General features: G+C 36.3%; 2 protein-coding genes and 1 pseudogene across 3 annotated transcripts; 2 read left to right on the top strand and 1 right to left on the bottom strand.

Annotated features, from left to right (window-relative positions):
• The first annotated feature begins 267 nt into the window (after positions 1 to 267).
• Positions 268 to 4,597, top strand: LOC113332992 (auxin-responsive protein IAA9-like). Of its 2 annotated transcripts, none has more exons than XM_026579477.1 (9): positions 268 to 610; positions 1,374 to 1,918; positions 1,997 to 2,062; positions 2,140 to 2,205; positions 2,287 to 2,352; positions 2,431 to 2,648; positions 2,793 to 2,934; positions 3,469 to 3,530; positions 4,251 to 4,597. In XM_026579477.1, the coding sequence occupies exons 2-9, from the start codon at positions 1,407 to 1,409 to the stop codon at positions 4,286 to 4,288; spliced, it is 1,170 nt and encodes a 389-aa protein (XP_026435262.1). In that variant the 5' UTR covers positions 268 to 610; positions 1,374 to 1,406; the 3' UTR covers positions 4,289 to 4,597. The 2 variants fall into 2 exon arrangements, with proteins under 2 accessions (XP_026435262.1, XP_026435261.1); XM_026579476.1 differs by having other exon boundaries at positions 272 to 544.
• Positions 4,598 to 6,335: 1,738 nt separating this feature from the next.
• On the bottom strand, positions 6,336 to 7,106 carry LOC113332937 (cytosolic sulfotransferase 6-like). Its single transcript, XM_026579432.1, has one exon. It carries the CDS (start codon positions 7,104 to 7,106, stop codon positions 6,336 to 6,338), a length of 771 nt encoding a protein of 256 aa, XP_026435217.1.
• Positions 7,107 to 10,262: 3,156 nt separating this feature from the next.
• LOC113332936 overlaps positions 10,263 to 27,150 on the top strand; it is a 25,595-nt pseudogene continuing 8,707 nt past the window's right edge.

Below are 27,150 nucleotides of genomic sequence, written 5' to 3'. Positions count from 1 at the left end.
CCTAGGATAAGGATATCCAAGCGGCCAAACACGACCTAAAAAAATATCTAAGTCAATACACAAAAGGTCCAAGGATAATTTAGTCATATAAAAAAGCTACTAAGAAAACCAGAAACCATCTTTTTGCAAAAGCTAGCCTCTTTTTCTTTTCCATGTAAAGAACTAGATCCCTCCCTCCACTCGCTTATAATAAATACAAGAACTAAAACAATCTTTATACTACTAGACTAGATAAGAAATCTTTCAGCGGTTCAGATTACTTGAGTTTATTAAATCTGAACCATCAATTAAATATCCTCGTTTTAATCAAAGGGTATAAAAAGAAGATGTCTGAATTTCGGTTAGAATTATAAATATATATATTTATTAGTATTTTTCTTTTTTTCTCTCAGCTTCGATTTTCACAGTGATTCAGTAATACTAAGTGAGAGAGAAGGAAAGAACTTAAAAGAAAAACAAATTTGTTGTTATCTGCAAAAATGGAGGGGCCTTAGCTTTTGCTAACAAAATTTCCTCTTCAGATTCAAAAATTTCGAGCAAGGAGGTCAGTTTTTCTTTTCATTTAGTCGATCTTTAGTTTACAGTGACTGATCTGAACTGATTTCTTCAGGTATGAGCTCCACAGAATTTCTTCAAGGTTTATGTCTTTTAGTTGAATTTTGAGTTTCTTTCTTCATTTTTGTTTTGGTGGGTCTTCATTTTGTGTTTAATGGTGCTTGATTTTACTTTCTTTTGGTTGATCTCTGAATATTTTTGTGAGTTTTAGCTGAAATTGTAGTGTTTATGTTTTTTTTTTGGGTTGGGAAATTTAGGGTTAGGGCAGTTTAAAGCTGCATGAACTTTTTTGTGATCTCTTGTTAAAGAAACTTTTTAAAGATGTTCTTTAGTTCAAATTCTAGTATAAGGTTTGGTATTGGGGTTTTTACTTTCCCTTCTTTTGATCAGTAGACGTACCCTTTTTTTGATATTTGAAGAAAATTGAACTTTTTTTTCTTAGTAAAATTTTTGTTAATGTAGGTTGAATGAATTGTTTATTAGGAGTTGTTGTTGCCTTTCGGGAAGATAAAAATTCTCCAGACCTAAGGATTCTGGTTGTCTCAAATTATCATTTGATTTTTCTGCCTTTGAATATTCTGCCTCGGTTTTAGTTATTTTGCTCAAAGGCGTAATTTACCTAATTAGAGATAGGTAACACTGTGGATTTTTCAGCTTGTTGTGTGGTTTCTGTAGGTGAATCTTGATTCATGTTAACAATTATCTTGTTAAAGCACCAATTGTTGATCAGTGTAAAAGAGTCTTGGGAGTTTGTCTTGTCAGTTGATAGGATAGGTTTTAGTTGTGAAGGAGTTTTTAATGGTTTTGATTGCGAGCAGGTTAAGAGAGATATTCGAGGTTTAACGGATTTAATGTCTACACCGCTGCACGGTATTGCGGAGGAGGGGCTAAGTAGCAATGTATCTACAGTGGATAGAATTTCCCTTAACAGCTCGGAACCAAAAGAGCGTAATTATATGGGATTATCAGATAGTTCATCAGATGAGAACTCTGTATTATCTAGCTTATCTGATGGAAAGAAGAGCAATTTGAATCTTAAAGCGACAGAGCTAACACTTGGGCTACCTGGAAGTCGATCTCCTGAAAGACATCAAGAGCTTTGCTTGCTTAGTTCAGGGAGGCTCGATCAGATACAGCTGTTTCCTTTGCTACCATCATCATCAAAGACAGCTTTATCAGGCAACAAAAGAGGGTTTTCGGATGCCATGCATTTCTCATCCAAAAAGAATTGTTCAGATTCAGGAGTACAATCTACTTCTGTCAAGGAAAACTCTGAATCTCAGCCGTGCTTACTAAATGATGGGTCTCATACTATCAGTGAATGTGGTCCTTCTAATAACACTAGCAATAATTTAGCTTCCAAGTGAGTACTTGTTACATTCTTCCTTGGAACGACTTCTAATCACCATGTACAAAGTTGCTGACCTTCTTTCCTTGGCAGGGTACAAGTCGGAATGTTTCCATTGATGAAATCTTCTAATAACTCCAGTAATCCTTCAGCTGCTAAGTGAGTATTTATCAAAATAGATTAGTGAAATTGTTGTGTCACCGTGTAAAGAATAACCATCCTTCTTTTTATGGCAGGGCACAGCTTGTTACGTGGCCACCTGTAAAATCTTCTACTAACAGTTGCATTTCTCCAGCAGCCAAGTGAGTTCTTGAAACAAAATTACTTCCGCTAGTCGGCTTTCAGTTACCAATTACAGTTTTCTTACCTTCTTTTCATGTCAGGACGCAAGTTGTAGGGTGGCCTCCATTAAAATCGTCTAACAACATTAGTAATCCTCCAGCTGCCAAGTGAGTGCACTATAAATTATTTTCTGACTTGGCTTTGGATTCTAGTACTTTGTCAATAACATGTTCCTTCCGTGGCAGGGCACAAGTTGTAGGCTGGCCACCGATAAGATCGTTTAGGAAAAACACGTTGGCCACTACTTCAAAAAACAATGACGAAGTTGATGGGAAACCTGGCCCTGGTCCATTGTATGTGAAGGTCAGCATGGACGGTGCTCCTTATTTAAGGAAGATTGACCTGAGGAGTTATTCTTCATATCAAGAACTGTCATCTGCTCTTGAGAAGATGTTTAGCAGAGGTGAGTGGTGGTATAGCCTTTATTTATTTTAAGGTCAACAGGAAAATTTTCGAGTTCGACCTTTATTTCTTCTTGGACGTTGTTTTGCTTAATATTACCAGTTTTAACATGGATCCAGTCACTGCTGTTTGTATTTGATATTAGGCCAATGTGGGTCCCATGGAGCTCAAGAAAGTGAAATGCAGAGTGAGCACAAAGTGCGAGATCTTCTAAATGGATCAGAGGATGTCCTAACATACGAGGATAAGGATGGTGACTGGATGCTTGTAGGAGACGTACCATGGGAGTAAGCTGACTGCCATCCCCACCATAGTCTTTCAATTTTTGTTTTCACAACTTTTGTCTCTTATGCATGCTATATGGTCCAAGTACAAACTAAGTTCTGGTCATCATCTTGATTAAGATGAATTTGAATCATATACAAAATTCAGTGAGACCACAACTGTGAAAATATGAGCATGGACGTGCAATTGTTGATTAACGCTGACCTTTGAGTAACTAGATGCAGTCGTGATACGGTTGTGAGTTGTTGTTTGGACAAAGAAGTGAGATATATTATATTGGTCATTGTGCCTTTTAGATTGAGCAACTAAATTCAGTCATGCAAACTGCCGGTGTGTCTAAATGTTATCGTGGTCTTCATGGATGATGTCCATACTATGTAGTATACTGCTCTAACCAGACATATCATTTCAGAGGATTAAATACTGACAGTTCCAATCTTGGTTACTGGTAACTAAGCAAACGCCATATGTATCTTATATATTTGGTTGCCTGCAGATTAAGTCTCTAACTATATTCTTGTTACAATTTGTTGCAGGATGTTTATTGAATCTTGTAGAAGGCTGAGGATCATGAAAAGCACTGATGCAATTGGCTTAGGTACTTTATTTCATGTTCCCTTCTAAGTTTTTACACCAATCCTGTTAGTTGATGGTAGGTGTCCAGGAGGTGAGAGGGCAAACTCTTGTTATGAGTGAGTAGTGCGTCACTAAGAACATCTACCTAACTAAAAAGTTTACAAGTTCTAGAAGAGCAATGAGATAGAGTATCGGTGGCGTTTTGGTTTAATTTTATTATAGCAACACATAAATGATTAAGCCATATAGTGCACATATTCCAGAGGTAGGTTGAAAACAACATCACTCTTTCTTGATTATAGAAAATGTGACGTCTTTTATCTTGTGCTTCACAATTTTTTGATAAACTGCAGCACTGAATTCAACAGTGCTTCTATTACTGATTCTGCTTTCTACATAGTAACTTATGTTATGCAAGTTCAATTTTTTTCTTCCAATGGTTGAATGTTGAAATATCATAATAATATTCCATCACAACCTCTTTATGGTCATTTCCACATTTAGTTTCTCTCAAGTTGTTCGATACAACTAGAGGTCCTTAATTACCCATTATGACTAGTTGACTTGAACCTGAATGTGGTCTCTGTATATACCAGTTTTCATCATTTGTCAGTTCTTGGTGCAAGGACTTGATCAAAACCAGAAAAGCAGAATTTCTAACTTTTTTAATGATCTTGTTGTAAAGTTTGTGAGTGGTAATTGGTGTTAAGTGTTCTTAACAAGTATCTGTGACAAGTTTCAGCTCCAAGGGGGACAGAGAAATGCGTAAACAGAATGTAGCCAAGTCTAAGCAGAATAAGCGATATTCTTGCCTCCAGTCAGAATGAGAAACCAACCATCAAAGCAAAGGTGAGTGAAGCACTTGAAGTAGATTGAAGTCAAGGAAGAGAGGGGAGAGAATGCAGTTCAATAAAGAAGATCAAAATGGTGTTTTGGATGCTACAGCTCTTATCCTTATATAATTTTGATTTTATTTGCCTGTGGGAGTTCATGTAATTTCATTTTGTCAAGGCTTAGTTATTGATACGCCTAATGAAGAAACACTATTTTGGAGTCCCTAATTAACATATAATTTGACTAGTGTTGTGAGTGTCGTTTGTCCATGTTTTCTAACTTGGACTAAGAGCAAGTCTTATGTGGAATCCAACCTATTCCAAGTGTGGAAAAATCATGGAATGTCAAGTTTAATGGCTTCCAAGTTGGGGTTTTCCACAGAAAATCCAAGCAAGGTTCCACCGTTCGTGGAAGGGTTCGTGGAATCCATTTGAATGCCAATAAGAATAACATTAAACGTTATTCTTAGTAGCGCTAAGAAAACGCTATTAAGAATAACGTTTTTTTTTTGTCCGTAGATTTAGGATGAGTTGTTGAAATCTAACGGTTGAGGAAAAAACGCTATTCTTAATAGCGTTTTTTTAGCGCTATTAAGAATAGCGTTTTCACTATTCCACCACTACACTTGCACTTCCGTCCACGGTTCCAAATGCTGAGGTGGCGTGGAAGATGGAACTCTTCCATCATAAGACTTGCTCTAATAGTTTGCAAGTGTTTGTGATGAATTTGTTTTTTGTCAAGTGTGCTTTAAAGACTACCTTGGGGTTGCGTTTCTTCATCTTCCTGATGAATATTTGGAATTCATGGTTTAACCACCATTTTTGTGTCCGAAAACAATGAAGAAGGCAGATGTGAGTTGCTAGGAAGCTAGCACACCTTTGACGTCTATCCACTTGATATTTAATGGAATTCCTTGTGTAATTGACTTGTTTTACGTGCCCTTTTGATCAAATGTCTACCCTGTCTAAAGAGAGGAGTAATTAACCGTCTGGTTAAATTTCGATACAAAATTACTCCCTTTTGTGTCTCAATATTGTTGCACAGTTGATACATGCTGGGTGAGTAGGACGCATACTGTGCAATCATAACATTGTTTCTTTATAGAGCAGCAGCGCTCATGTATTCCTTGGCATGAATTTTTGCAGTCAAAAGTACTGCTTTATCTAGACTGTCACAGAAATGGTTCTTGATCTCGGTCTGCTAATAAGATTTCTAATATTATGACACGATCCAGTGCATTTAAACTTGATTTCGTACAGTATCCCTCAATGTCTCTGCCGTCCTCCAGATATCTTCTCTAATTATGATGCGATATTGCGCATTAATGTCAGATAACATTTGCACGAAACCTTAGAGAACAACTGTCTCTTAACATTTGCAACAACAGGCGATCTCGTATTCTAAAGCATTAAAAACAAAATATGAAATACCGGGGTGTTTATTGAAGCGACAGGATATGGGAGAAGTTCCACCGGTGTACATGTTTGCTGTGCCATTATACCAGCTGTGATGAAGGTAGCTTCTCTGTACTTTTTTGAAGACAGTGTTGCTTCTCAGATGGCACATCAGAAGGAATTCAATGTAAGAACCCCATCTGCTTACTACTATGAGTTGGTCTAGGCAGAATATGACTCAAAGCGGCAAAGTTTGGATACACTGCAGATTTTGAACGAGGCAACTTTTATACCATGAGTCACATTTTGAGGCCACTTAACATCCAGAACTCATGAAAGAAACACCAAATCCACAAACTAATGGCAGATCTAACTGCACATTCCAGTTTTCAGTATTGAACATATCATTGCATGATACCATGGATTAGCAGTTTGATAGAACAAATTACAAACCTTACCTAAACTACACGAAACAATTGCATCAACTAAAATAAAACAACAAGGAAAAAAGAGTGGGTCATATAGTTAACTGGTCCGGAAAATGCATCCCACTCTTGCACATCAAACTTATTATACCCATTGAGACGCAGTTCAACTGATTAGCTTTCGAACACCAATCCGAAACCACGCAACTTCTCTTCAAAAAGGCCGTCGATTCGTTCAACCATTGAAGATGTCAATTGATTCTTCCAGTCCCCAACTTCACCCTTCCTGAAAAATATTTTGTTTTCAAAACCAAGTCCATTAACAGATCCTTCTTTATTCACTAACAAACTCTTCATGAATTCAAAACTTGATAACTTCAATATATCTTCAATAACCTGTCCTTTCTCTTCCTCAACCGAAAATGGAAAGCCTAAGAACTCGGCCAATTTCTTCAAATGAGACTTGGGTTCTTTCTTCAAATCTTCATACTTCAAAAACAACACTTTTTCGGGGTTTTCCAAGCTTGCTTTCCAGTACCCAAGGACATTGTCCCAAACTGGACCAAATAATGAAATGCCATTACAGAACAGCTCAAACGCCTTTTCGATTGGAAATGGGTTTGCAATGTTGGGTCCTCTTTTGTTTAAATAGTTCCATAGTGATATGAAGTTGTCTTTTGGATTTCTACACAAATACACAATCTTAGAACTGCTAGTGCGGCTTTTGAGTGACTCGGGCAATGAATGGTATGGCATGTAAGTAGCCAAAAGCCTGCTGGTATCAGCAGAATATTGAGTGCTAACAAAATCCGACAGAGAATTGTAAGTACCAAAAGACTGATAATACTCGATGTTATGGACAAGATGATGAGGATTAGAAGTAAGCAATGGATGTTCTGCAGAAGAAACTGGATATCGAGCGCGGTTAACTATGGCAAACGCCATGGATTTCAACCATATGGTACCTGATTTTGGTAATGTGGATAGTAGTATATCGGAATCAACCTCCTCGAAGTCTCTTTGAAATTAAGCTACACCCTTTAGTTGTGGAGAGTAGACCCAGAAATCTTGATACAGGCAGAGGTTATCATCTAATCCCCAACCATCGCCTTTGGGAAGAGAAGCCAGTTGTTTCTGAGATTCATCATTGCTCGAACTAATACTACCGCCACTGCTTCTCATGGTTTTTGTGCAATCTCCATCTAATTGTAGGTAACTTGATATTTGATCCTTGGAGAGGGTGAATCCATGTTACATATAATATCCTGATACGAGGTACAATAATTCGGAATCCATTTACAATAAATGTGGTTTGATCCTTGGCCATTATAACCTCAAACAATTCAAGGTTGGGTGCTGGCAAATTCAGTAAAATGTCTTAATTCAGTGAAAGATAATTATAATTAATTATGGCATGATAATGCAAGGGTGGCATTTAACAAAAGATATGGTACTGATATAATGCTCCGATATGTTGCCTAAAAGTATGTCCTACCTACAGTAACACGATAAGATTTGGTATATTAAAGGCTAGGTTAATTTCATCGCTAGATTCATGAAACCTTGGAAATAAACTGTTTTTATTAGGTTGTAGTAATATATTAATAATAACTAGATTTTGTGCTCATGCTACGCACCGAGAAGATTCAAAAACGGATTTGTCTTGCTCCATTTATGGTTATGATTTTTTATTTGGTGTTGCTTGGCTTCGCCTTGCCTTGTCTCTTAGTATTTATTTTCTTTTAATCATATTTTTGATTTGGCAAGATGTGGCCTTGCCTCACCTCGTCGTGCATTTTTGATTTGGTGTCGCGGGCTTCACCCCGCCCTGCCCCGCCCCGTCATGATACACTTTCTATTTGATATGGCTCGACTTCCCCTCGCCCTTTTTTTTAGGATTTTTTATTATAATGTGGTTCGGCTTCTCTCGCCTCGTCCCCATACATGTTTAGGATTTTTTTTTATTTTAGATGTTATACATGGCGGGTATAAACATATTTTCTTTACCTTTCATTGTTATATTCGAATCTGTAAAGATGAGATGATAGCATTATTTCAAAGAATATTAGATATGCATATTAGTTTTTTGTAAACCTTGTTAATAAATAACCAAGTCCAACCACTGCCCGGCTCAAACAATGGCAAGTTCTTCTCCATCAACTGTGCAGACAACAATCCTTCCCTAAATTTTCCTGTTTCAATAACTCCATAAGTCATCATCATCATCACAGACTCGATAACCACCATCTTCTTTTACCATCGATAAATATCAACAACCAATCACCTCAGCACCACTCCATCACCGAGCATTAACAACGTCACCCTTCTTTGTTCTCTCTAACTCGAGCAGCAGCTAAAACACATCTTCTTCATCTTAGATGATATTGGCAGCATGGGTCATTTCCTGCTTCTCGTCGGTTACCACCAATCCAACACAACAACCTCCTCTCGAACTCCATAATCAACCACTGCCATCGTCTCTGCTAACCACTCCATAATTCCATCACCAAGTGATGATGGCATAGAATGGGTGGTGGATTGGATTAAATAACAACCCAAAAATATCTGTTGAGAGTTACATTAATAAATACCCAAAACAGTGACATAGAAAATGTGCACATTCAAAGGTTTTCATTGAATCATAATGCACTAGTGGAAAACAGATTTTTAACCACTTCCTAGGCTTCATGAAAACCACTGCTACTCGGCTGACGTAACTAGAGATGCTGTGAGCAACAGTTGTTTTATAAAAACTTGTCTCAGGCACAACAGTTTTTTTAAGGGGCATTTTTGTAAAAATATAGAGTTTTAAGAACCACTGTGAGAGTACATAGTTTCTATAGCACGGAAATTCTGTCCCCCAAACTTTATCTATCTTTATCTCTTTCTAGTCTAACCTCTGCGCCTCTCTCTTCCATCTTCGTTATATCTTCCAACAAAGATCAAACTGCAACTACCAAACCCCAACCCTGTAATCCATCTTCTCTTTTCCATTCACTCACCACCACAGCTACCAATCTACCACCTTCATCAGCCTGAGCACACCATATTTTCTTCTTCTGCATCTCCATTCACTCACCACCAGCAACTTAATAATACCCAAAATTCCTAAACCCAAATCTCATCTCCGAAGTTTCAGACTTTGAATAACACCAAAAAAAATAAATCCGCATTTCTTTTACAACCCTAGAATCTGCAGCAGTTTCATTTTTGTCTTCATCTCTGAAAAATTCTAGGGAATGCTCATAATTTTTTTATTAACTTTGAATAAAAAATTGATACAAGTATTGAAGAAGAAAAAGAAAAACGAATTGATTTTCTGGGTTCGTGAAGATCGGAGGAGAAATTGATTGAATCATGTTGGATGTCTGTTGTAAGATTTTTTGATTTTGATTGGTAGTTTGACTTGTTTTTAGTAGATCTAGTTTGTTCGATTTAATTTTTGCGAAAGAACTTGGATTCATTGTTTGTTTATATGTTGAATTTAACATATTATAGTTCTTTGTATGATTTCAATTGTATTTGTTGATAATAACTGTATTTGGTCATGTTGTTCAGCTTCAAGTTCAGATCCATGATTCAGTCATGTTGTTTATTTATTTAGTGTTCATTTGGTATGACAATTTCTAATTTTTGGATTTTCAAGTATGTCAATTTGGTATTGTAAGATTTGGGTTGTTGCTTAGATTTCATTTTTTTCATCAAAATATCTGAATTCTATGATTCACAAAGTAATTTGCAGAAAAAGGATTCATCTTTATTAGCTTCTAAGGTTCTCCATGGATGAAGATATATGTGTGTCATCTACTTAGATTGAAGTGGCTGAATTTCTATACAGACATTAGCAAATGATGTTTCTTGTTAAGTGTAGCAGATTTTAGGTATCATTGCATAAATTCATTAGAATCTATATTACAAGATTTGGATGAATAGATTTTGAATTAGATTGGAGGATTGTCGGTTTCCCCAGGCAGCAATGATAGATTACTTTTGAACTAATAAAGGATCTTTATTTTGTATGTTTTTGATCTACAGCTGATGCTCTTGGGGTTATTTACACCAGCTTGAACTCACCACAACAGCTAACAAGATGAATTCCACATGGTAGCGATCCTTTTGGAGGGAATTGGAAAGGTGTTACCTGCACTGGCTCATTTTGTTACTAATTTGTAAGTAATCTTCAACCTTTTCTTTTTATATTTTCTAATTAGTATTGTTGGTGTACTGAATTTATCTTTGTTTTGCTTTAGTTTAAATCAGAAAAATACCAGGTCTTCAACTAAATGCAAAAGTAGGATACAATTTGCAAGATTTAACTTCACTTGAAGGAGCTGTAAGCACTGTCGACCAAATCTATGTGTCCTTTTACATGACTACCACTACTAGGTTATATATAAGAAAGATACAATCCAAAGGTTTGAATCATTTTAGCATTCAATTATGTTCTGTGATATGGTTTTATGATGTTTCTTACGATATATGACCGTCTTGTATAAGTTTTTGGAGCATCACCGTAAAGATCTACAGAGTCATTGTTGTTTTGATTTGTGATATGCTTGTTTTTTGCCTCGGCCAACTCTTTTCAGAACTAATGCAGCTTCTTATTATGTTTGTTAGGTACTTGTGTTTCATATTGATGGAGTTGGTTGATACACTTACCTTGATCCTCTTTGGTAGGCAGGGATGATAAGCAAGCCTGTCTTCATGGGAGACATTGTGACCTACGAATTCACTTACTTGAATTCCCTAGACATGGTGCGTAACCTATGAATCCCTTGGTTTGTCCCTTAAGAAATACGTTGTCAGTTAATATGTATAGTTTAGGCTGAGGATTAGTAAGTGATTCATTAGTTGATCACAGACCTATCCCAATTTTTATTGCACATTCTGAGTTCCCCCAGTATGATAACAAATTTAAGACCAAAGGAATCAAGTTTTGTTAAATATTATTTCTTCTTTTTGTGTAACTAGGCGTGCTTTGCCTAATTTAATGGATGAGATGAGGTGAATTTACTTACCATGTGTAAGCAAATGGGGCTTAGACTAACACTTACTTGTTTTTTTTTTTATAATATAGGCTGTGTAGGCATTTGAGAATGTTGACGGTGCTTCACCTAAGTGTCGAAATCTTGTTCTTGGCCATGGGGCCTTGATTACTTTGTTAATTAAATCAAATGAGCATGCCAAACTTTCTACGCTGAGAAATTCCAACTGGACTGTCTAAATTTTTTTGGGGCAAGCCACAACCATCATTTGAACAGGTATAAGTCGCCGGTTATCACTACCATTAGGTTGGTTTATGGTATCCTGCTTGGCATCCCTAATAGATATCAATTTTCTTTGTTGGTGAATTCCTTGTGCAGACAAAGCCTGCACTCCCTGCTCTTGAGCGTCTTATCAATTTCACTGATGAAGAAGTACTTACAGATGCCTGCTAGGCCCTTTCCTATCTGTCTGACGGTAGAAATGACAAAATTCAAGTTGTTATTGAAGTTGGTGCCTACTGCAGTATCACTTTATTGTATTATGTTTCTAGACTCCGCCATATGTACACATGGTATATAATTTGAAAGAAATTTTCTTTTGTAGTCACCCATCTCCTACTGTACTCAATCATCCCCTATGCACGGTTGGAAATATTGTTACTGGAGATGATCGTCACACCCAGGTATATATCAATCCTTATGGAATGTGATGAACTGTTATATGTAAATGGTTTTTGTTTATGTTGGCTTATGTTTTTTTTCTGTCCTCTATCTAGTGTATCTTTGAACTTCAAGCACTTTCCTACCTCATGAACTTGTTGATTCAGTACCATTAAAAGCATCAAGAAAGAAGCTTGTTGGACTATCTCAAACATTACTGCCGGAAATAAAAGTTTGTTTGAATGCAAGCCTTCTGTGAAATAAGCTTGATGTACTGTCTCAAACATTACTGCCTGAAACAAGGACCAGATTCAGGTAGTGTTTATTATGTTTTTAAGGTGGATTCTAATTAGAACTGTTGTATTTGTCCTTCCTTCAATTTCTGACAATTGCTCTAACAGGATATGCTTTCATTTCAGAATTTTTGTAGTCGGTTATAAGCGGATGATATTATTGGACCTCTAATAGATCTGCTTCAAACTGCTGAATTTAATATAAAAAAGGAGGCTGCTTGGGAAAATCTCAAATGCAACTTCTGGAGGATCCATGAGAAGATCAAGTACGTATTCATTCAATTTTTCTTGGGTTCAGTAGGTTTTTGCTCTGGTTTAGTTCTTACTTGACGAGTTTAATTGAATCTTGAATCTTAATGCGTGATAGGTACATCGTGGCTCAAGGCTGTATCCAACCTCGGTGCGATATTCTGATCTGCCCCGACTCCAAGGTTGCTACTAGTTTGTCAGAAAATGGAGGCATGGATGGTGAAGTCTTACCTTCAACTTAGTGTCAAAGCAAGTTAAAATTTCGTTTAAGCCTGCTTGTGTTTTGTTGCAGGTGCATGCAGCAAGTTAATCTATAAAAAGTTAGGTTACAAGGAAGATTTATGTTGATATCCTTTTTAAGTACTTCTTTGTTTTCCAGGATTTTATTGGTGTACCTGCTGTCGTTGACCTTGTCTGCATGCGTGTTGCAATGAACAAGCTAGGAAGTGATTCTAACAATATCAACCCTTGGTATGCAATATTTTCCAATTTTGACGTGCTGGTACTCTTTAATAATAATGTTGCAAACTCGAAAGCACCTTGAAATCAATCAATCACTTCATATTCTCCAGCTAAGCTGGAGCGACTATACTTTTTCCATTTTACCAAACAGGAAGTTCCCTGTCTTTACGGCTTCATTTTGTTGTTTAACTCCTGTTTTTATGTTGTGGTTTCTTTTACTGCTTATCATTGGACAATTGAAATAGTTCTTTATGCTTACAGGTTAATCTTCCCCTTAGATTTGGATATGTTGAATATAAGACTAGAGTTGATGCAGAAAAAGCACTTCTTTTCATGAATGGGGTAAGATACTGAGCATATATCAACACGCCACCCAATTACAATATTTCAACACGCCAGCTGGTTTTCCAGAATGCCTTTTTAGTTTAAATGTGTAATTGTTGGCAAATGGTTTGCCATATTTGCCTTGTCAATCTGAAGTAGTTCCTAGCGGGCGTACCATATGGAATTGTTGTGTTATTTGATCTACCTAAAAGATAATATCATATCTTATCCTTTAAACTTCCTTTTTGTTTCAGTGTTGGAGTTGAACAATATCTAAACTGTGAATGGTTGCAGTGAACAAAAAGGGCGTTACAGAGTCGTCATTATCTTTGAACAATCACTAATTCAAAGATAAGTTTTCGTTTCCCTTTATTTTCAAACCTTTACATAATATTTATATATATATGAAAACCTATGCATTTAAGCTCGAAAAGAACTGATGCAAAGCATAAGCATGATATGTAGAATGAACCTGAAAGGATGGAGAGCTATAGCCGTTGAATATTAACCACAATTACAGCAGTCAAAGCTTGCTGCAAGAGAAGCTAAAAATGTCATGGTGAATAGCTGCAAAGCCTTAAACTGGGTTTGATTAACTGATGGGAGAACCTTGTTGTTGAGTTGAGCCAATTTGTTATCTTATGTTCATAATTATATGAATATAGGTTAAGGTTTTCCAACTTAATGTTAGAATATTTTGAGACTTGGAACTTGCAGTATTTTAGGTAGTTGAAATTGTAAACTGAATACTTTTCAATGCAAACTGAGTTTTAAGATTATTATCAATTTAGTTTTGTTGAATTCACTTTGTCATTATTAATTTAATCGTGATTTAGCTTTTAGTTTTTGATTCAGTTGAATCAACCAGATTTGGATTCAGCTGAATCAATAATCAATATCTTTCTTTTTTTATTTTAAATATCTTCAATAAAACGACTGTGTCTATCGGTGCTTGTCGCTCTACTGCCAAAGAAAGTGGTTTTTCTAATGAATTCAACCTTTGCCAGGCACAGACGTTTTGGAAAAAACCACTTAAATATTACTGATGATGGACGTAGTCGTTTTTAATCATATTACTTCTTGTTCTGACAGTGGTTTAATGATGTGACTCAATAATGTTGTAGTAAGATGATTTGTTCACTCAGATTTGTTGAGAATTTGTTTTAAGACTTAATAAAGAAAATAAGGAAAAATATATATACACAATTTGTCACAAGATGAAGAGACGCTGAGACGCGAGATTCCACTACTTTTCATATTGTTGTGGTTCAGTCATTAACTCTAGACAATATAACTCAAACAAAAGAAGTTGTGACTCTAGTTCTTTGCCAAAAATAGATTTTGTAAAATATTATTTGTAAGTTAAAAGCATGACGCATCTAAAGTATTTAGAACTAATCATGCGACATCTAACAAAATAACAAATAATTAATAGAAATCATAAAGCAATTGTAGTTGCAGGAAATCCTACACTACACCACTCATATGATTTGATCATTAATCAACTCATTTTAGGTTTACACTCTTAATTTTATTGATTAATTTTTGAATGTTCTTACAAGAAAGATAAAGAAGTCAAGAATGACCTCTGCTCTGAACTTTCTCTCTTCTATTCACTTGTTTCTTACTCAAAAAAGATCTCCCTCCTCTTTACAACTCGAATGACTATTTATAGGGAAATACATAGTGGATGACAGCTAATCTGTCCTTTATTTTCGGATATGGCTTGCGACATTCTCGCAACCTTACAAATGTTAATTTCGCAAGCTCTCTAATTTTCGCAGAGAATGATGTGAGAAACGCCGCAGCTGTTCTCTTCTTCATATTCTGCATTTATCACACATATTCTTTCTTCCATTTATTTCTCGACACGTCTTTTGTAACCGTTACCTTTTAACCGCTTATATCTTTCCGCATTAATCGTGTTTATTTTCTCGAGGAGAAATTCCCTCTATATATATTCCTTCTCACTCTCTTTCTTCCTCTTTTTATTTTCTCTGCAACTTCATCGTTCTTCTGCAAATTCCATTATTGCAACTTTTCTTCAACTTTCTTAAGTTCTTTTTCATCTTCATACTAGATCTTCACAGTTCGTAATTTTCTTCGGGACGATCTCCACGCTATTATTTTTCATGGATTCATCAAGGTTAGTCTTCTATTTTCTTCTTTATGAGTTTTGCTGAAATTGATATATTTGAAATTGATCTTGTTTGTTGCCTTGTTTGTTGCCTTGTTTGATGTTGTTTATGTGATTCCCATACTCTTGTCATTTCAGCAAAAGCGGCTCCAACACTAAATTTATAGTTTAGAACCCTAACATTCCCAAATCACAGCATAAGGTTGTCGCACATAAAAGAAAGTCTGCGAATGAGAAGGTAATAAGAAACACAATCTTTTTCTAATAACAATATTGTTGCCTCTGTTTCTTATCTGGATTGTAATTCGCAGGGTGATAAAGATCTTAATAAAACTTTAAAGAAATCTCGCCATCTTAAAACTGTTCCAACTTTTGTTCCCTTCCACCTACTCATTTCTTCCAAATCTCCTGCGATATCTTCGCAAGATAAACCTTTATCTCCAATTCGCAAAAATGCTGCCTCTGACTTTATTTCTTCAGCTGACCTTTCTATGATCGAAATTCCCCTTGTGGATCCTTATGCGAATGAAACCTCTCCTATTCCCATTGAAAGTGTTTCTCAACCTTCTATCTCTACCAGTTCTCCACCCAAGTCTCTGCCTCTTTCGAATGAAACTGTGGAAGGGATAGATATTGCTTTCAAAGTTTTATCTGAAATTCTGGATGATGGTAAGAAGTCTTCTACTGATCCCCTCAAGTCTAATGTTTGCGAAATTCTGAGCAAGCATTTGGGTTCTGACAGAGCTGCTTCGCAGACAGCTTTAGAAAAAGAATGTAATGCTCTTCGTCTTGAAAATCAGAAGCTTCAGAATGTTTTGCTGGATCGTGACAATCTTCGCAAGAAGAATGATGAATTGAGAGGTATGATTTTCTTATCTATGTCTTTAATTTACCTTTTCGATGGTTTTATCCTTCCCATGTTTAATTATCCTTTAAATCCCTTTTTCGCATATTAAGCATTAAACCAGAAACGAATAATAGAGAGATACCAATTTGAATCTGCTGTTGAAGAATCCCGTGTTGATAAAGAAATCTTGATGGATCAATATAACCAATTAGATAACCTCTATTCATATTATCTTGATCAGATAAATAATCTTACCAATGAAAATACCCAATTAGTTCAAAGACAAGATCTATTAAGTAATGAAGTATCTCGTCTTTCTTATTCTTTAACTAAAGCTAATTTAGGATGGAAACTTTATCAGATGAGAATAAAACCTTATCTCAAGAGAAGCGAACTTATTTAAACAAGATGGCAATATCTTCGCAACAACTTAGTATTCTCCAAAAGGTATGTGCTGATCAAGAGCAATCTCTTCGCTCTTTGAGAAACGAACTTAAAGAAGTGACGGAATCATCTATCGCTGAAAGAGATACACTTATTCAAGGTATAATAGCTTTAAGTGTAAAGGCGAATCAACTTAAAGAACAATATTCCAAATTAGAAGAATCTTATTCTTCTCTTGCGAAGAAAAATGCCTCTCTTATTTCTAACGAGAAAAATCTTCGGTCTCGACTTAAAGGTTTAGTTGGAGATAAATTTGATGACGCAATGGACAATTAGGAAAATAGTTGTTTGTCTTTGATTCAACACCTTATTTCGCAAAAGGAAGGTAGTCATAATAGTTTGACTGCCTTAATTATATTTTCCGTGTCATATCTTTCTGAATTTTTCATCTTAATGAAGTTTTGTATTCTATCTTTCGCAGAGTCTGAGAAGAATCTTCACTCCTCCATCTCTGTTTTGGAGGCTAAATATGCCAAAATTCGCAAATAAAATGCATTGCTTGTCTCTACTCTTACTGGTTCTCGCGACCGAGCAGAAAGAAGACTTGATTATCTCGCTTATTTCAAGGATATTCAAGATAGGAATCATCAAAGAGCACTTCTTCGTCAAGTTCATCTCCGGGCTGAAGTCCTTGTGAATAACATCTTATTATCTAAATCTCTTCCTCCTACATCAGTTGATCCTTTAGAAGTATATGATGATGAAGTTCCTCGCCCTGCTGATAGTGATTATGATTACGAAAGCGGTGCTGAGGATAATTTCTTAGAAGATGAAGAAGAGATTCCCTTTAAAGAAGCGTCTGCTGGTGTTAATCAAAATGAGAAAGAAATTTCTCCTGAAGAAGTAGTTGCTGGCGATAATCAAGATGCTAATCATGGCGAAGATCAAAACCGAAATGAAGGAGAGGCTTGCGAGAATATCGGCGAAGAAATTTTGTCATCTCCTACTACTGAAATTAATATTGGATCTTAAGCTCTCTAGCTAGCTTTGTCTTCTTGGATTGTCTTATCTTTATCACTTTTGCGAATTACATTTTTCTACCAACTTTGGAATCAACTTTTCCTTTTAATATTTTGTTGATGAGAAAGATAATGCTTCTTGTGTATTGATTCCCATACTTGCCTCTCATTATATTTCTTGCAAAAATAATTTTTTATGAATGCTTATAAATATTTTGTTTCATCATGTGGTCTTATTTTGCCTTCCTAATTAAAGGTCTTATTATGCCACCTCTTGTCATTGCGACAAAATCGCAGGACGTCCTTGCACTTTTATGCAAAAACCCATTGATCTTGCCTTAACTTTTTCTTTTGTATTATGGCCTCTTCAGGAATGTTGCGGCAATATGACAGGCCTAAATATTCTTGCGAAGATAAAGCCCCATGACATTGTCGTCTTGCGACGAAATCGCAGGACGTCTTCGCACTTTCATGCGAAAACCCATTGATCTCGTCTTATCTTTTTCTTTTGTATTATTGCCTATTCAGGATTGTTGCACAAATATGACAATCCTTAATATCCTTGCGAACAATAAGCCTCATGACATTTGCGTCTTAAGACACTTATAAGCTCCCTAATGGAGGGTGCCGCCCTTATCTTCCCCCTGGTTGCCCCTTCAAGGAGGCGTACTTCTACCATACAAGGTTATCTCCTCCCATACAGTCTTAACAACAACCAGTTGTTTTCGCAGCCTCTTATCCCTTTTACCTATAAAGCTTATGGTTACGAGACTGCACCCTAAGTGTGGTTTTCTTCGGGCCGAGTGTAGTATAAGCCAAGACTTGTCAAGAATGGCAAGGACGCTTCAAACTCCCCCGTCACTCTTGACTCAACCGTGTACCTCGGCGCCTTGATCAGATTCTGCACTCCTTGGGAGAGTCCTTATTACCTTAGTCGCCCAACCTAAGTCATATGCTTAAGCTGAGAATCCAAGGTGCCTCTCCCGGATGGGCTTCATTGACCCTAAATCTCCATGACTCAGGTTCCGGGGGTGGTGTAGCCTTTCCCTGAGCCATGCAACAGGTACCCCCTTATATGACGTACTTTAGGTCTTACATTTGCCTCTTGCGAAATTGTATTCGCGAACTAGGGTGTACGCCATAAAGGTTTGCCTCTTTCTCTTTTGTCATTCTTCTCTGATTATTTTCTGTAAAATTCATTATCTCTGCAAGAATGTCGCAAATCATTATATTATATCTGAATTTCGCAATCTCAACTTTGTTGTTCAATCAAATGTATTTTTGAGAATTTTACTTATTGCGAAAGTATCGCAACAACTTAATCATTCATACATTTCTTGTTTTTATTACCTTTGCCATCCTCTGCTTCTTTATTATTTTCTGCTACTGCTTCTTTGGTAGTGGTATGATCATCATTTTTATTCTGATCTAGCATTAATTTCGCAACATCTCTTCTTCTTTCATTTCGATTGTATCCACCATCAACCTCTCACTTCTTTGTACATCTTTGATTTTGTGTCGCCAGTTGTCCTTCTTGTTTGCTCTTCCTTCGCAATTTTCTATCTCAGTTTCGTAACATCTCTTTCCTTCAACCCAATCTCCCTTTATGATTCCTACACCATTGGGGTGAGGTAATTTGATGCATTGGTGGAAAGTTGAAGCTACCCCTAGAATCCCATGTAGCCAAGGTCGACCAATTAACGCATTGTATGGTGATTCTACATCAACGACACAGAATGAGATTTCAGAAGATATTCCCTTCAATGGAATTCGCATCGTAACCTCCCCTTTAGGTTTGTTAGCAGTACCATTAAAACCATATATCTTATATGTTTATGGTATACGATCATCATCTCTTCCACCCATGGTTTTATAAGTATGATAAAATAAGATGTTCACAGAGCTTCCAGTATCGACTAGAATTCTATTGATTGCCCATGAATCTTCAGCTTCATCATCCTCATCTTCTTTTGGTTTTGGATTAATTTCTAGTTTTATTACCAATGGATTGTCATGCACCTCTTCTCCTTCGGGAATTTCTTCTGCAGTAAAAGAAATGATTTGTTTCTGCCATTCCTCTAATGGCGAGATTTTCGCAATGTTCATAATTTCTCTTCCATCATTATCTCTTGCGAACACTCTACTCAAAACATTATCATGAAAATATTCAATTGTCTTATATGAATGTACGATAGAGTGACAAAATAGATTTTTTGCTTTTGCACCAACTTCTATGAAGAATGTTTCTTTCTTTTTCATTGTATTCACTTTGTGATGTTCTGGTGGTGGTGGTAATGGTTGGTATTGTGGATGCCCTACCAGAAAGTCGTTTAGTTTTCCTTGATCTATCATCCTCAAAATGATTCTTTTACATTTCTGCAATCATTTGTGGTATGTCCATGAAAATGATGATAAGAACAAAATTCATGACTCCTGTGGTTTGGAGGTGGTTCCGTTCCCATGTTCCACGGTGTTGGTATATTTTCCATCAAGATTATAGCTTCCCATATCTTCTCAACACTTGCATTTAGAGGTGGCATTTTGATTTCTTCCCATATTAGCTTGTGACTTCCTTGTCCTTTATTATAGTTTTGTCTTTGACCTCCATAAGTTTCTTGCGGTTGATCGAGCCTTTGAATCTTGTTATTTCCTCCACGATTGTAGAAATTTGTTTCTCTCTCATACTCTTCTTGATCTTGGCTCCCTATATCTATCCATTTCTGTTGATTGTTACTTGTCACCTTCTCTTGTTGTACTTGCGAAGTATTCGCCAATGTGTTTATCAGCTTAGGTAATAAAATTGCATTCACTGTTTGTGAGCTGGTGTTCGCAATTGGATATGATTCCATTTCATTTTGCCTTTCCTCCAGAGCAATGTATTCTTCTTGAAGTTCTCGCAATTCAGTCATTGTAATCGTATTCTTGACTCTGAAAATTTGGACATATAATAGGTTTGTTGCAAACATAGCATTGATAAATGATAATATGAGATATCTCTCATTTACACAGCCAGCCATTTCTCTACACATAGTTCTCCATCTTTTAGTCAAGTGTTTCAAACTTTCGCCAAGCCTTTGTTTTAATCCAAACACATCTTCTATACCAGGTCGTGAGGAATTATTACTTATATATGCTCCCAAGAATGTGGTCTTCAAATGATTGAAGGAGGTTATTGTATTCTTTGGTAAACCTTCAAACTATTTTAACGCTTCTCCTGTTAAGCTGGATGCGAAATATTTGCACAATACCACATCATGATTTTCCCATTGTAACATGCATCTCACATAGGCTTTAATGTGCTGAATTGCACAAGTTGTTCCATAAAAAATGCTGGTTAATGCGGGCAAATTGCATTTCGGTGGTATTCCTCCTAATTGTACTTCCCTTGTAAATGGAGTTTTCGCAGCTTCTTCTATTGCTTCATCCAATTGTCTTCTACCTACTTCTCCTCTATTATTTAGCATTCCTCTCATTTCTTCTAATTCTTTCAAGATTTGTTTATTTACACCTGAATCTTGATCCATTGGTCTCTTTAATTTTGCTTCTCTTCTTCTACGTTCACGTCTATCTTCTCTTGCGAAATTTTGCATCTCTTCTTCATTATCCTTATCTCGCCTTCTTCTGCGATTCTCTTCCTCATCTCTATCTTGAATTCGCAAATGATGATGCCTTTCATTTGCCCCTCCATTATTTTGTTCATTTCTTATCAATTCAATTCGCTGTCTTTCAGCCATTCTCTTTACTCTATCATACTCCTCATTGATATTATCATTATTCCGGTTTTGTGTACGCCTTCTTTCTCGATTGTCATGATTGTTTTGGCGAATTGTCTCCTGAAGTTCTTGTTCTTCCATTTCCGCTCTCAATCTTTCACGTTCGCAGATTAAACGTGCTTGTTCAGCATAATGTCTTTCAATTTCTTCTTCAATTTTCTGTTGATTTCTTTGAGTTTCTCTCACATGTAAAATTCTTCTTCCTTCCTCTTGATTTCCTTCGCCATCTTGGTTATTTTGTCCCTGATTTTGTCCGTTCTCTTGATTTCCTCCAATTTGCCCATCATCAAAAGTTTCATTTTGTGGAACGTAACGATCATCAGTTCTTTCTCTATTTTCGAGATTTTCTTCATTAGGATTTGATATTTCTTCTTGAATATTATTTCTAGCGTTGATTGTGGGCGAATTTCGCCTCATTTCTCTTCTATTCGATTTTGAATATGATTTTGTAATACTTCTCGATCTTCTATTCTGTAGTCTTATATTCTCCATCCTTAATTCGTGATTTTGCCTTGTTAAATTTGCACGTTCTTCTGCTTCAGCTCTTCTTTCTTTATGTATTCTTCGTCTCAATGCTTCTAACGCTCCAATTTCCTCACCTCCATGGATTATTCTTTCATCTGCTTCTTGATTTCTCTCTTCCTGTCTATAATTTATGTTTTGTTGCTCTTCTTCTATTTCTTCTGCTGAATTTGATCGCCAAGTTTGTATACTCACCCTGTCATAATCTGTATTCCTCTCTTGAACTAGTGTTTGTTGAATTGACGGTTGAATTTGATTTTCTCTATTATTTCTCATTCTAGTAGATTCTCCCATTTCACTTCTTTCTCTTCCAGCAATTCTTTTGCTTCTTCTAATAGTAGTCGGTTGTTCGGATATATTTCTTCTTCTAGCCATTTCTTCAATGTTAACAATATTGCAAGAAATTATGAAAAATTCTTAATCAATCACTTTAAATTTTCACGAATCTCAATATCAATCTTAAGCTTTTTCTAGAATAATCTTCAACTCCTCCCTGTTTCTAGCGCCATTATGTAGTTGTAGGAAATCCTACACTACACCACTCATATGATTTGATCATTAATCAACTCATTTTGGGTTTACACTCTTAATTTTATTGATTAATTTTTGAATGTTATTACAAGAAAGATAAAGAAGTCAAGAATGACCTCTACTCTGAACTTTCTCTCTCCTATTCACTTGTTTCTTACTCAAAAAAGATCTCCCTCCTCTTTACAACTCGAATGACTATTTATAGGGAAATACATAGTGGATGACAGCTAATCTGTCCTTTATTTTCGGATATGGATCGCGACATTCTCGCAACCTTACAAATGTTAATTTCGCAAGCTCTCTAATTTTCGCAGGACCATCACATCTTTCTCATGATCCTAGCTGACGTCATTTGTTATATTCTTCCTGAAATTGTTCTGCGACGTTATTATGTTGTGCCATTGATAATTTCGCTGAGACATTATTGTTGCGAGATTCTGATCCTACAACAATTAAATCTATGCAAAAAGTCAATAAAAGAATTAATTCATTTACCACAATCATGAAAAGTTGCTTCCTCCGTTGTCCCAGTGATGGGGTCTAGCTCCGCATGGTGAAAACACACTCAAAGGAATTTTTCATTGCTCAAAAAGTTGTTTACAAGGAGAAAATGGAGAAATAATTCAAATTCGGGTTTGTAACAATTATATTTGTTACAAACCAGAGAACTACGACCCTCGGCTGTGGGTCGTTATCGCTGTAGCTTCTACGAATGTCACTATGTGTCGCAACCACGGTAGCAATTACGACTGCTTCTTGTAGTCTTATGTTCTTCGTATGTTCTCCAATGGCAGCAACAGAGACAATCTCTGCAACTCCCGATTCTCTGCTGTATTCTCACCCCTAACTCTCCATCCTCTCTCTCTGAGTCTAAGCCTCCAATTTATACTCAATAGGTACAAGAATATCGCCTCATTACTTCCTATAATCTTCCATTACTCGGCAGTAAAGAAGATATATTTTCTTTCCTTTCTTCTCTCCTGCACGCGTCTATAGCTGCTGAACTCTCCTTATTTATCTCTGTCACGATCTTGTCTGTTGTTCGAGTCACCTAACATGTGTATGACACGCTCGAATTCTCCAAAACTCAAGCAAACCCGTGAACTACTCCTCCGGTGAACGTGTTGCTCTGTTTCACTCCATGACACGATTGAGCCAATTCTGATTCAAACGAACACCCATACCAGCTTTTTATTGTCATATCACGTCTACCCATGAAGTTTCAGCGATTGAGTTCACCTCTAACCCCTCCAAATTCCGATCAAAAAATCCACCGTTTGAGAATGAAAATTTCCCGCCAAAACAAATTTAAACGAAGAAGAAAGGGTTGTCCCTTATCCAACAGCTGGGGTGTGAATAGCAAAGAAGGTGCCCCTTAGTAATTGAGGTTCCCCTTAACCAACGGTGAGAGTCCGAATAACACATGTCCTCCAAGGGTGCCCCGGGCAACTTTTCGAGCCGAAATTTCCAAAAATATTTATTTCCAAAAAATACCTACAAACACACAAAACACCATAATAAGGACGAAAACGAGTACTAACAATACGAAACATTGAGGACAAATTAGACACATAAATGCGTCTATCATTTAACTTCCATTTTCCACTAGTGATGGTTCTGTTGAGCTCGATATATCTATTATAGGCAACCAACAGCAAGAAGGAAAAAAGTCAAAGATGGGAATTGTTCAAGATTTCCCAGCTTTATACCCGTCTCTAACCACACGATGCATGTAGACAATGTGTGCTTAGACAATTCCTGTAGACAATGTGTGCATCCTCCTATAACTTATACATCAAAATAGCAAACAAAAATTATTGCATACAACTCTAGTTTCTTTTCCCAAATCCAAACCATATGAAATAAAATCATATGGAATGATAATACGAAACAATCTATACAGTTGCCAGTAGTTGCACATCCTCTACAAATACGAAAATTATATATAATCAGATTAGACAATAAACTTTACCTAGTAACCGCGGCACAAAAATATTGGTGGAATGGTTTGAAAACAAACCCGCTTCAATATGAAAGTAGAATTCCTACATAAAAAAGGTAAATAGTAATAGCATAAGCGAGGAGCCAAAACATACTTCCACATTATAGCGCCTACGTAATAATCAAAGCCAAAAAAACCTACAGATCTCAGTGCTAATATAGAGTACTGAATCACTAACAGCTATTTTTTCCTCAAGTATAATGCTGGCCACATTTTTTCTGTACATATTATCTCCCCTTTGAAGAGGAATAAGAGGCCCAAAGCTAAGGATTTTCCAAGAACACCAACATGGCTGTTTGATTCCACCAAAATGCATGTCAGAAAAATCCTGAAAAGCAGAATAGATGAGAAGAAATGTAGGTCATAAAAATGACGGACTCAAAGGAACATAGTAATAGTAAGACTACCATGCTAGAATTAATCATCGGTGTCTACAAATCATAAACCGTGCTCAACATAAAACACAGTAGATATTCATTTGCGAGAAAGAGTAGAGAAATTTAGCAAACCCTGGCATATGCGAAAGATAGAAACTTTGATTCTTGTATGAACTTTCGAGTAATGTCCCTAGAATTTTGATGCAAGTAATAAGCTGCAATGATGCAAAAATCATGTACATTTAGACTATTTAGTTCACAGATTTCGAAAGAACGGGAGCCTTCAGGTTTGCAACATACTCAAAGAATCATTTTTAAGAGCATTATAATATGTATGCCTTATAATACCTTCATGGGTTAGGGAATGTTATTTGAGCAGGTGATTTGCCTTATAAATATCATCACCTTCCACTAAGTTTTTCAATTGTTTTGCCTATCTCTTCTGGAAACCCAAACTTGATTTTACTCTTAGCCCTAATAACCAAAAACCAAACATCATCACCATTCATGTAGATTAGTAAATCTGATGCTTATCACTCCATAATTTAGGAAACCCAATCTGTTGGCTGTCATTATTAAATGCATGTAAGAAAGTAATAGTGTTCCCCTTTCAGGCTTTTCATCAAACACTTGAAAGTGCAACTTTTGTTTACCCAACCCATCAATTTTAAGCATTCACAAACACTGAAATATTCTCAATTTAAGACATTCACTTCACAAAATTCATCTCAAACTTTCACCAAATCAACCACAGAATATCTAACCAAAAACTTCATCAAAACCCAACTTTATGCTCACGGATTTTAATAATAATGGCATAAGGGGTTTAGAGGAATTCGTGTACCTTTTTGCTAATCCAAACCTGCAGCTAAGTCAGCTAATAAATTTCTTTTCCAAAAGCTTTGTCTCAATCACCGATTGTTGCTACGACTTGAGCAAAAAAGAATAACTATTGTAGTTTTAGTTGAACAAAGACCATTTCTTTTGATTATGAATAAAAGACGAATAGCTACTGTATCCCATTTTCTTACTGATTACTTTGATGAACACCACCACCACACCTTTGTCTAAACTCGAGGAGGAAGAAGAAAATTTCCGTAAAGTAGAAGAAGAAGTAAAGTAGGGCAGGAGGAAAGCCCTAATATGTTGGATTTCTCACGGGTGTATTGTACACCTAACTGGCGTTAGTAACTTTCGGTTAAGTTTTCGGTGTAAATCAAGTGTAACAAATTTATTAGCTGTAAATCCTCACATAAGTATTGTATACCCACGTTTTCGCTAACGGTGTTACAAACGACCAGTTAAATACAGGGTGTAAACGGAGTGTAAGTCAAAATTTAATGCTCCGACCAATAGAGTTCTGCCACTTGTCCTCTCCAGAATTGCTCTGTGTGAAAGCTTTTATCTAATTTAATTTGAGGTGGGTGTCACATACACCGTGCGACGTGGGAGCTCATATGACTTAGTGTTTTAAAGGAAGGGAGATATTAACTACCCCTTCATCATCCCTAAATAGATGACCTAGTTCAAATTTGCACAATTCTCAAGGCAATGAGGAGATATGAGTATTTTTAGAGGGGTGTATCCTAAAAACTCCTAGGTATTCAATTGGAATATGTAAGGAATCATTAAATATCCATGGTATTCAATTAGGATTTGTTTTAGATTCCACAAATATCCTAAGTATTCTATTTAATACAACTACATCTAGTTGTGGCTCAGGTTCAGGTTCTATAACTGGGTCTAGATAACAGGTTTTCATCGGTTGGATTTCCTCAAAGCTAAGATCCGGTTCAGGTATTACAGTCTGGAAAAACTCAACTAAGAACTTAGAAGCACATAACAACAACATGAATAATTGGGGATCCTCTAAGTCAATTAGATTTGACTCACACAGCTGACCACAATGAAAGAGGTGGTCTTCCTTAAGAAAATGTATCGACCCTAATATCCTAAAGTGATTAGGTTTAGTCTCAAAAATTAATAACCGACACATCTTAAAATCAAAAGTTCCCACAATTGGAAGAAAAGTTTTTGGTGGGAAAACAAAGTCAATCTTGGTATCATATCCTGGGTTAACCACATCAACCAGAGGATGGATTTCTAACAACTGAGCTTCTTTCTGGACATCATTAGGTTCGGGAGAACGTGTATGAAGATAATATTGTAAGATGGTTGAGGCACAAATGTCAAGTCCTACAGGAGGGTACTTTCTAAGAGTTAAAGCACACGGAGAATGATAATCACCCCCAAACTTAGAGTTTTCTGTGTCTCTAGAAAGACTAGTCACAACTTCCCTAATTTCTAGGTCATCAGATTCCTGAAAATGGTCAATAGATTCTTCTAAGTTGGGTTCATCCTCACTCATTTCTACGAGTTTATCATCTTCTAAGACTAGTGTTTCTAAATCGCTAGATTCTAAAA

This window comes from Papaver somniferum, unplaced genomic scaffold, assembly GCF_003573695.1.
Source record: "Papaver somniferum cultivar HN1 unplaced genomic scaffold, ASM357369v1 unplaced-scaffold_132, whole genome shotgun sequence".
Taxonomy (NCBI): domain Eukaryota; kingdom Viridiplantae; phylum Streptophyta; class Magnoliopsida; order Ranunculales; family Papaveraceae; genus Papaver; species Papaver somniferum.
This window is presented reverse-complemented; position numbering and strand designations above follow the sequence as displayed.